Source organism: Uloborus diversus, chromosome 1 (assembly GCF_026930045.1).
Source record: "Uloborus diversus isolate 005 chromosome 1, Udiv.v.3.1, whole genome shotgun sequence".
Lineage (NCBI taxonomy): Eukaryota > Metazoa > Arthropoda > Arachnida > Araneae > Uloboridae > Uloborus > Uloborus diversus.
In genome coordinates, this window is record NC_072731.1 from 19,585,929 (window position 1) to 19,598,199 (window position 12,271).

General features: G+C 31.5%; 1 protein-coding gene across 1 annotated transcript in view; it reads left to right on the forward strand.

Annotated features, from left to right (window-relative positions):
• LOC129228310 (autism susceptibility gene 2 protein-like) overlaps positions 1–12,271 on the forward strand; it is a 361,864-nt gene that overhangs the window by 332,003 nt on the left and 17,590 nt on the right. Inside the window, exon 15 of the mRNA XM_054862988.1 lies at positions 3,705–3,918. Coding sequence (XP_054718963.1) covers positions 3,705–3,918 — 214 coding nt within the window. The remainder of the gene's footprint in view (positions 1–3,704; positions 3,919–12,271) is intronic.

The window sequence follows — 12,271 nt, forward strand, 5'->3', positions numbered from 1 at the left end:
TTGTAGAAAACTACCTTGAGTCCCTGAGGTTTTCTTTTTAAATTTCGAATCAGTTTTTTTGTAGTTCATTTTTTAAGCTCAAATTTCTTCCAAATCTGCTATTAAAAGAATGAAAGATTTTCCACATCCCTTGACATTTTATGTTGTTCAAAAGAGATTTTGTTTCTGCATCTAATAAAACTTGTTCCAATTTTCTCTATTAATTAGAACAGCAGATATAAAGGTTTCTATTTTAGCGAAAAGTCCTAGACTGAACTTAATTCAAGCCTGGAGATAAAGAACAAAATATATTACTAAAGACCACGAATTTGAAAGCAACTTTTCTTGTGTAGAAAACCGCCATTGTACTATGTTCAAGAGACCTTTAAGCTGTAAAATTTGTACAAGTTAGTTTGGACCCTGGGGGAGGAGTGCTCTTTGAAGCATTTCTTTAAAAACTGTTTTGTTATACATATTTTTATGAAGTTCTTTTTGCCTTCAGGTAATTATTTTTCTGTGTTTGAAGAGTGTTTTACTAAAACTATTTTTTACGGAAAGAAGAGCGTGATTTTTCTTTTGTTTTAATCGTAACGCATACTGTAACTGATTCTTCTTAACAGGCCCTTTAAATTTTTGTGAACCAAATAAGATTGTGAAGCAATCTTCGAGGATTGGTGAGTGGCTACGAGCAGGGGGCGGAGTCTTCTAGTTTGTTCTAAAAAAGTAAAATTAATGAGGTGTGATTATACACCGCCGCATGTTTGTGCATCTTTTTTCCTTATAGTACAGAGTACATCCAAACCTGTTTTTATGCTTTTTTTTGTTTGTTTGTGGGGAATATAAAAATTTTGATAAGATTGGGATTCAACTGACGAAATGATTTTTAAAACGAGTGAGAGGTAGTATCTTCAAGTGACGACATGGGTTCCCCGATAAGAAGTGACTGTGACCTCCCAAAAATTTCCTTATTCAGGAAATTCTGTCTGAGTACTCAGCAAAAATTATCACTTGGTTCATTTTGAATTCTTTTAAATATTACAATTTTGTAAGGTTTTTTATTTTCTATGTGAGACTTTTTTTATGCGGTCCCTAAGCGAGGCATAAATTTTTTTTTTTTTAACTGTGTTTCAAAAACAACTTTTTAAAGCTACTTGTGAAGTTTCGAACAATTTCTCTTTTATGGGGTCCCTATCCACCATATAAAAACAGGTTTGTGTGTATTGAATCTTAACCCATTAACCATAGGATGAATTTCCTAAGGTTGCTTCTATGTCTGTAAAGTTGTTTATTTTATGTAGCTTGAATTTTCCTTCCATGCATTTCATGCTACGTAAAATAAACAACACAAAATGACTTAGCTCCCTTGTCTTTACTCATTGTCTTAAAGTATTTAGCGTACTATAATCACAATTTCAAGAAAAAAATCTTTGTTTTTTAAATTAAAACTGATTAAAGCTAAAAAGTTATTACTTGATGTTTTTAATTTAGTTAAAATTTAATTTAAATGAAAATCAACTGTGTTTTTTGCCATCGTATTATTCGCTGTCACCTCAGATTATCCAAAGGAGATGTTTTTTTTTTTTTTTTTTTTTTTTTTTTTTTTTTTTTTTTTTTTTTTTTTTTAGGCTTTAAAATTCTTTTATTTTAAAACCAAGTTATATACACATATATATTTTGAAATTAATAACTTTTTTGCATGTTACAAAAGTAATCTAAGTTTTTTTTTCCGACAAATAATGAAACCATTTGAATTTGAGTTGTGTACTTAAGTATATAAGTAAATATTTTTACTATTTTTTAATAATTAAAACACTGAATTCATTCATTAAAACTGAAGTTCTTGATTAGAGAATAGCTCAATATGACTTTTTGTTAAAAGGTTTCAAATTGTTTTACATAAACATCTCTATTATTTCCGTAAGTAAAACTACATTACTTCTATACTTTCACTATTACTTGTTATTCATGCAGCAACAATTATACTGCTTGAAAATTCAGTTCAAAATTATTTCTATAAAGTTTAGTTTTATTATGATTAGATATGTCTTTAAGAGTGGTTTTAATAATTTCTCAGAATTATTATGTTAACTGGTTACTGGTAATAAAGTATTTGTTTTAGATTTCCAATAATATTTCTCTGTAGATAATTTGATACATTTTTTTTTTCACTAAAAAAGGGAGCATCTTTTCAAAATATTTTTAATTAACAGCTTAAAACGTTTTAAACACTGCTTTTTGTTTAATATGCAATGGTTTTCATTTAGAGCAAAGAAAGGAAACCATTATTATTGGCTACGTAAATCAGGGAAATAGATGAACTTAATCAGAGTAAGAAGTCAGGGAGATTTTTTTCACAGTTCCTGTCACCACCTTGTCAATGAAAATAAAAAAAAAATTTCACTTATTTGCCTCCTAACAAAACGTAGTAAAAAGCTTTTCTCCTCAAAATGAGAAAAATGTAATTCTCATATCGGATGTAAAGAAATAGCATTTTTCAAAATGAAGTCATCATAAGTGTAAAAACCGCAAATAAGAATTTATTAAAGCAAAATAATGTTAGAATGCCATTTTAACTGGATGGGTGATATATGATTTTTTTTTTTTTATTGAGATCATAAATTAAAAACACTTAAGTCACTGTCAAGTTAAAAAGATGCAAGCTTTAAGGACATAAATACAAATACAAAAGTGACGACCAGCAACAGGCTCTGGGCCCAGCTAGACTGGTCCTGGTCAAATTACAATCCCCAGTGAAGATCAATGGCCCTCTTAAAACCATCTACTCCCTTGCTCATTACCACCTCTTCCGGTAAGCTGTTCCAAGGTTCCACTACCCTGCTAAAATAATAATTTTTCCTAATATCCATGTTAGCCTGAGATTTAAATAGCTTAAAACAATGACCCCTTGTCCTGTTTTCAGTACTAAACTTCAACCCCGTAACATCTTTCATTTTAATAAATTTAAACACCTGAATCATGTCCCCCCGGTCTCTTCCTTTGCTCAAGACTGTACATTTTTAGCCTTCTAAGCCTGGAATCATAGTCTAAGTGAGAAAGTCCATTTATTAGACTTGTAGTCCGCCTTTGAACCCTTTCTAATACATTAATTCTTTCTTAAGATAAGGAGACCAAAACTGAACAGCATACTCCAAATGAGGTCTTACCAAACTTCTATTTAAGGGCAGAAGAACTTCTTTAGATTTGTTTGAAATAGATCTATTGATAAACCCAAGCATCGTATTGGCCATGTTACTAGCAATGCTGCACTGTTGGCTAAACTTTAAATCCTGACTTATTAAGACGCCCAGGTCAGTAACTTTTTCTGCCTGACTAATGACTGAACCTTGCAAATAATAACTTGTACACTTATTTCCATGCCCTAAATGTAGCACTTGACATTTCCCAACATTAACAGCCATACCCCATTTATCAGCCCACTCCGTAATAGGATCTAGATCCTCTTGCAGCTGATTTGCTTGTTATTCATTTTCTACAGTCCCCATAACTTTGACATCATCAGCAAAACAATTCATTTTCCCAGAAATATTTTTGTGAATATCGTTCATAAAGGATATGGTTTTGGCAAGATAATTCTGAATGATTAATACAGGAAAAGATCTTTAGCCTTCATCCTTGTAGCCCCAGAAAATGTGTATTAAATTTCATTTGTAATGTTTGTGTGTTATGATGTTGTCACTAATCTATTAAAAATGACTTCCCTCTAGGCATCCCTGGTCCAGCAATGTTGGGAGCAGATTTGCGAACGAGCTGTCTCACGCAGGATCCCTGGGGGCAGCGTACAGCCTTACCTTTTGCCGGTGGCTCCCCCTGGGGAGGTTTGAAAGAGGAGGCTGAGCGCGATCGCCTGCAACAGGAGAGGAAAAGGGAGGAAGAAAGGCAGAAGAGGGCGGAGCAGGAGAGGCGAGAAAAGGAAGAGAGGTCAGTGATGCAATTTCAATTATTTCATGTCCGCTTTCAGAAAAAAAGTTAAATGCTTCATCTCAAAGCTTCTTCCTGAGTCGGGGTTCATACAGCTGAGGGGGAACCTTGAATCACTCAGGAAATTCGAAATCTTTCTCAAATCAAAAATCTGGAAAACTTATACAACATGGAAAGCTAATTATTTTTCTGTACATAGGACCAGTGGGGGTAAAAGGAGACAGAATTTCAATGTTTCAACTTGATTTCCTTCCCTTTCTTCTGGATAAACCGAGAAATAAAATTTTGTCCATAGTGTCCAAGACGTAGCTGGGTATAAATAATTTAATTTTATGACTTTGTTAGTGATTGAAATCATGTTTTTCTTTACCCCCAGAGACTATGGACAATCACACTATATCGGAGTTCGAAAATATCATGATATTTTTAAAAGTATCCGATATTTTCAATTAGCACGAACTAATGTCTTCCAAACAATTAATGAATCCTCAAATCTATTTATTTTCTTATATTATAATTGCAATATGTAGACTTAAAATTAATGTTTCTTTCATTATTTATATCTTAATATTTCATTTCATATTTCTATCAATTTTAATGGAGTTAATTCAGCATTAGCTGTTTTACTCATTTTTCTTCTGCTAGTTATTTTACAGTTATATGATTCAGAAATAAATCATATGCATTAGTCTTTCAAGACATTTTCTTTTTTTCTGAGCAACGTTTAAAATTTAATTAGGCACTTTTCCTATGAAAAAAAAGGAATATTATGTTACTTTGTTATATTAATGATAAAAATATAGTACATAACTTTGTTACTTTTAATGCTAAATGAACAATATTACTATGATTAACATACTTTTCATATTGAAAATACCATAGTTGAAAAAATAAATATCCAAAATATCATATTTTCAAAATAAATATTAGATATATATCATGATATATATCAACTGATATATATCGGCGAACCCTGCACTATACACAATCTGTTTAGCAGCTTAAAGAGTTCTGTGCCAACAGTAATCAAACTGTGACTTGTAGGTTGCATGCAACCTGCTGAATTGTCCAAAAGTAACTTCCCTTGTGAATTGTTCAAAGTGCGTCGAAAATCCATTTCTTATACTTTGTCGCTAGGACTAAAGATTCCGATTTTTTAGTGCTGAAATTCAGAATATAATAGTTAATATTATTACACTAGAAAATCGCCTGTCAAGTTGAAATGCATCAGTTGCCTGTTTAGTGATATTTTGATGGTTGAAATTTTAACCCTTAACTCCAGTTGATTAACCCTAAACTCCAGTAGATAGCATAAAATAGTTAAGTTACCATATCCAGTTCAGCCCTGTCTAAATAAAGTTTTCCCTGCATGTCAAACATTGCCATCAAATTATCATGCTGTTTCGCGAGTTTCATTGTTGATGACTTCAACGTTACTCGATCATTCGCTATTATATATAGAATGTATATAATACAAGGGCATTTGTAATACTAAAATTCTAGGTTGCCATTTCCGAAAATTTTGAGCTGACAACACATTCTAAAACTGAAATTATTTAATAATAATAATAATAAAACTTTTTAAATGTTATTTTTCAATTATTTTTGTATGGCATATTTGAAAAGCTTTTACACAGCAGAGGGTAATTATTTATTTCTTTTATTATGGTTTTTTTTTTTAATTCTTTTGTTACTAAATAGTTGGCCAAAATTTTAGTGTCATATAATATTTACAAGGAAAAAAAGACAAAACATTTTCCTTTAACTAAAATCTGAAGTTTAAAATATTTTTTAAATTCATCATCATATTTTGTATGAAACATAAATGCACTATATAACAAAAATAAACTTTACATAATAAAATATTCTTTGTATTGTTTAGTATTTATAAGTTTTTTTCTTGTGGGTCCAGTGATCAGGACATGTTACAAAACTTTAAAATTTGATAGTGAACAGAGTCAAGTTTGAAAAAAAATATTTTTTATTGACAGTTACTGTACAATATGTCATTTTTTAAATTTTGACTTGTACAATTAGAATGCACTGTATTTGCCCCCTAGAAATTCATTTCTAATATTTTTGAAAATATTAACGTTTAGTTACCGGGAAACGAGCTACAAAGTTTTAAAAAAAAGTAAAAAATTATCAATTTCCAATTTTTTTTTTCGAAAATAAAATGTTTCAAATTCTTGTTCTGATACCATTCAAATGCTTTCTTTTAACACTCTTTACACATGTCTTTATGATTAACTACATTCTTTTAAAGCAGGGTTGAAATAGGGTTAAATTTCTAGGGGGGGAATGTCCCCCTTTACTTCAGATTCCAGGGGGGGTTGAATTTGGGGAAGAATTTTTATTTTCATAAGTGCTGAAAATTTGTTTAGAATTTTTTGATAAATCATTTTTATTTTATTTTTCTATTTATTTATTATATTAGTGAAATAACAACACCATTGTCAAATAATTATTCACTTATTTGGCGATTTATTTTGTTATTTCATTTTTTAAATAACATTTTATAACTAAGTAACATACACTCAATAATTACAGCAAGCAACGATAAAATTAAAATTTTTTAAAAACCCTGACCGAGTTGCAACTGTAAGAACGAAGGACAATTGAAAATTCTTTTAAAAGCCTTATATAATTAAAAATCAGTGTCAAGTATTTTATTTGCTATTAAATAGAAACTGGCAACAGGCAAAAATTTTTAATCATTGATTTTAATTTCGGCCAACAATCAATTCAGTTGTCAGTCGCGTGAATAAAGGCTTAGCCGTTATTAAAATCTACTTAAAAAAAACATAATTCAAATTCTATGAAACGTGGAAGTTCCAAACCCATTCTATCAGAAGCAAAAAAATTTTTTCTCTTTTTTTGGTATTAAATTAAAAAATTTTTAACTATATTTTCACTGCAAAAATCGTGAAAAACCTTTTAGAGATTTTTAATTAATATCTTTGTTAATTAATGTCATCCAAAGATGCAACCAAGCTAAGAACACTCTCAATCAACTCTCCTTTCAAATAACCTTTTTTTTAAAAATTGGTCCATTCGTTTAGGCACTAGAGTGGCACAGACAGATACACAGACACGTCAAACTCATGACCCCCTTCCTTTGTGTGTCGGGGGTTAAAATAGACCATTTTTTGGATCTAATTATCCAAATGGGGTTTGGTCCTTATTGATTAGAATAATTGGGATTCTACTAAATAAAGACTTTTTTTTTGACGCTCAAAAAGTTGAAGTAAAAAATTGCATACCCATTGAAAATGGACTGTCGTTACCAGCAGCTTTCGGATAGCATTTCAACCAGTGGATCGCATCGCAATTCATTGTAGCTGGCAGATCGGATCTCAATTCGTTGAAGCCGACTGATCAGATCGCAATTCGTTGATGCCAGTGGATCGGAATTCGTCGATGTACTTGAACTGCTTTGATTTGACTGAAATGTTTAACATACAATGTTTAAACTCTCAAACCAGGGTTCGTCGATATATATCATGATATACAGTCGACTCCCGCTACAACGCAATTCGACTTACGCGAAATGGCTATAACACGAGTTTTTCACAAGTAATGAATTTTAGAGTTAACGCGAATTTTTCATCCACTACACGAATTTTTTTGGAAGGAAGTATCGGCTTCGTTATTGGCTGCTAAATATTGATTTCGTGTGAATGTTGATACATCCCTTTGAGTATCACTGACGGCGTGACAGCGAAAGTTCCCACACTAAACTAGTCTAAAATTGATGAAATATAATTGCACCTTAGAGTGCTACTTTCACCTAAAGTTTGTGAAGATAGGAAGAAAAACAAAGTTTCTGATATAAAAAAAGGCTAAGATTCTCGATATGCTTGAACAAAAAAAAATGGCGACGGTAGGGCGCGGCAATAAGTATGACTTGAATCTCCCACATGTACAATTAGAAGTCAAAACAAAAAAATATCTGTGAAAGTGCAAAACTTAGTTTCAATACTGATGATTGTAGAACAGTCTAGCAAAGTAAATGTTAAAATGGAAGCTGCTATTGTATTGTGGATTAAATAGATCAGGAAGAGGGACTGTGTCCCCAAATTGAAACGTTATAAAAGAAAAGGTGAAGCAACCGTATTTAAAAATGTTTTTGATAAGAATAACGATTTTATAATGGAGCATAAATCATCATTATCTTTATTTATTAACTCATAAATATTGTTACTTTATTTACTGTACAGTACTATTATAATGCAGCATTTTATTATCACTTCATACTGTGTGTACCATTTTGTTTTATTTTATGTCTTTCCCTCGCATTGGCCATTCATTTTATGCATTTTGTATTTTATTTTGGACATTTTTTTTAAAATTTTTTAAATACAGTGAAAGTTCAATTCTTTATGTAGGAAACTGCAATGTATAGTTGAGGAATACTTTAGAGCAGTTTGAGGAATGTTTATAAATATCTAAAAGAATTTGGTATGCTTCTAAAAAAATTTGTATACATACGTTTTTCCACAACGCGAAATTTTGACTTACGTGAGGAGTCTTGGAACGCATATCTCGCGTAAGTCGGGACTCGACTGTATATCACGATATATATCCGATATTTATTTTGTAAGTATCATGATATTTTCGATATTTATTTTTTAAACTACGGTATTTTCAATGTAAAAATTATATGAATTATACTAATGTTGTTCATTTATTATTAAAAATAATCAAAAACTTATGTACTGTATTTCTAAGATTTATTAATACATTATTAATTCAGCAAAGTTATTCTTTTTTGTTTTATATTCATAAAATTATCAGTAATGTTAAAATTTTAATTATATTAAAAGTGCCTAGTTAAATATTACATGTTGGTCAGAAAAAAAGAAATGTCTTATGACTGTGCAGTGACAGATGCAAATTTTTATTTCTGAATCATATAACTGTGTAAAAGTAGCTAATAGAAGAAAAATGAGTAAAACAGCTAGTGCTAAATTATCTCCATTAAAATTGATAAAAATGTAAAATGAAACATTAAATGTTGAAAGTTCCCTTAATTTTAAGTCTACATATTGTAATAATAATTTAAGAGTGATTTGAGGATGCATTTACTATTTTAAAGACTTAAGTTTGTGTTGATTGAAAATATCGGATATATATCAAAATATCCAATATATATAAAAATATCGAATGTTTTCGATATTTTGGAACATATCGTGATATTTTCGAACCCTCTCGCAAACACAAAATGGCAAAATGTATTTGATGCATTTCAAAACGAGACGAGCGTTTAGAACCACATAACCACGTTGTAACCTCTGACCTCACAGAAATCACCGCTTCTTCCAACATAGGCAGAAAGAGGAGTGCCAGGACAAATTCTAAATGTTACAAGCATTCTTATGAATCAGGCGAAATAAGAGCAGAAATTGCATGGTATTTTATATTTATAACTTCATTGTACTCTTACATGCTTTTATGATTTCCACTCTTATTTGAAAAAAATATATTATTTCCCTCCTTAAAAAAAGAGAAAACGGAAATTTTGGGAAAATCACCATTCTAGCAATAAAATTGCCAAATAATGAAGGCTTGGTGATCATTTTCCCCCTCTGTTTTATTTACTTGTATGAAAGAATGGATGATGTGAGACGGGGAAATCTGGATTGTGCTGGTCGGATTGGAGGGAGGGGGAGGAAGTCATTCGCTCTTCGGCAATGCTATGCTGGGAGGAATTTTTTTTTCTTCTTTGCCACTTTACCCGTCTGGGATTCATTGTAGAGTTTGAGAATTTACATCAGGAAATCCCGCAGGGACCTTTGAGTTGTGTGGGATTTTCCGATTTTGTGTGCGTTTTGCATGCGCAATCCTGCGCTCTATTTCAAACACTGCTTTAAAGTTTTTATTTCATGAATAAGCCGTACATTATTGTGAAATTAACCAAAATTGGATTTTTTTCAGCTTTTTTTGTACATTGCAGTATTTTGTCTGAAAACATCCAGCAATATTTATTTCCCAATTATATCTCTCCCCCAATTATATCTCTCTATGCACGTAGAGTATGTCCTGCATTAATGAAAAAAAAATTTTGTTTTTGACATTTTCATTTTTTGTGATTTGTACATTTTGGATCTAATGTACTTACGCATGAGATATTCCTTTCTGATATTATTTCTGACAGTTAAACTGGCGCAGTATAGCCCTCAAGCGCTCTTGCGCCATAAAAATCAAACCAACCAACCGACAGTTAAAAATGCTTGATGATGCTCGTGTTAAGTATGTGCTTGTGATGTTTTATTTAATGGGTACAGAAATTTTTATCATCAATTAACTCATTTATTTAATAACTAAAAAGTACGGTCAATGTGAAAATTAAAAGTTGATCTGCTGCAAGATGTGAAATATCAAATAATAACGACAATTTGAATGCCTGGAAACGTTTACGCAACTTATGTCAATCTTTCACTCAGTTGCCGAAAACAATACTGCAATCAGCCACTGATAGTTATTTTTCCATCAAATTTGGAACACTTTAAGGAAGTCTTTATTTGTTCTCAAAGAAGGCTTTGCTTCTCAATTACGCAACTGAGTTCGTATGAATCCATCTCTCTTGGCACAACCACATACTGATTCTGCAACCTCGGTCAATAATTTCACCGCTCCCTCGCAACTTTGAGTGTGTATTGAATCTGGAGAATGATAACTTACGATGTTTAAACGAAAAGCCGAAGGGCAAAATTTCGTAAGTCAGTTAACAATGTTACATGCTTATACAAGCGGAGATAATACCACACAGTGGAAGGTGCAGAATCAGATGTTAATGTGAAGAAATGAACATTGGAAACTTGTTTAAAATCTTACCAAAATAAGTTTATAAGAATAAACCCTGGCCATAAGTGGAGGCGGAGTTCGCAACTCCCCAACACCTATCGGACCTAACTCACAAGAGGCTGACAAACGCAAAAGAAGAGAGAGAGAGAGAGAACGATTGGAATCGTTCACTATTTATACTTGCCTCATTTGCATATGATTGGGCATCAAAGGATGCCAACCTAAAACTGAAACTTTACACGTGCCGAAAGAGTTGAGAAGTTAATCTAATTTGAATAAAGTAAATTTTATATTACATTACATTAGGAATGAGAACGCGGATAAATATCGTTTAACGATGTCTATCATATCCCCCCTTCTCATTCAGTAATGTTATTAAGCTTTAAATTTTTATACAATTTTAATAGATTCAAAAATAAAACCCCAAAAAAATCCACAAAGGCCAGGCTTAATCTTTTACAAAAAATTTAACGATTCAACAATAAACAAATATGGATATATATCCATCATAATACATCATCCATCAGCAGATGCAGCTCAATGCATCACCACTTATTTGATTGAAGTCCTTTCTCAAAAAAGTCCTTCTTGCCTATAGATGATCCACAGTCCAAGGAACTAGTAGCAAGTCCAAGATTAACATTTCCACTGCAAACTATCTTGTCAAACTGTAATTGACAAAAATACTCGAAACAGTATCTTTGAAAAAGATGGGCACAATAATTTGACAATTTTTTTTTTCACAATGACAGAATTATTTAAAACGCTTAGTTTCCAAAAATAAACTCTTGTCATTGAATCAAATTCTTCCGTCTCAAAGATTAAACCAACGAGAAATTTGAAAAAGAATTTCAGTTGTTACAAAAATATTTATACTTTAATATCCCATTACATTTATTGTACTAAACAATTTAATACCATTAAAAATTAACAAAATATTTGTTCACAAAAACGATTCAGTTCAAAACGGGTCTGCGGCTTCGTAAAAATATCGGCCCTGTTGGATTTACTACCTACATGTTTTACGGTAAAAATGTCCCGTTGAATCAAATCACGAACAAAAAATAATTTTACATCAATATGTTTTGTACGGTGATTTTCAATCGGAGATTTAACAAAGTCAATGGCCGATTGATTATCAACGTACATTACAGATTTAATTTTACTTTTTCTAACAATTCCCCAGCGTAAACATTCACTCAATACACGGTCAAACACATCACATAATCTCTTTAGGCACTTCACAAAGGGCCACAAATTCACTTTCCATAGTGGAAAGGCTAATACAACGTTCCTTGAAGGTTCGCCATTCAGTCGGCGCATTATCCAACAAAATTAACTGCCCCCCTAGTGAAGTTCGATCATCTCGATTAGCTGCATAATCGGCGTCAGAAAAAGCTATTAATTGGGTTCTATTACAATTTAATCTAAGTTTTAAATCTTTTGTTTGAAAAACATAACCCAGAAGTTTTAAAAGACCGTTCCAATGAATGACACCAGGATTGCTTTGAAATTGACTGAAGATATTGACCGCATAACAAATGTC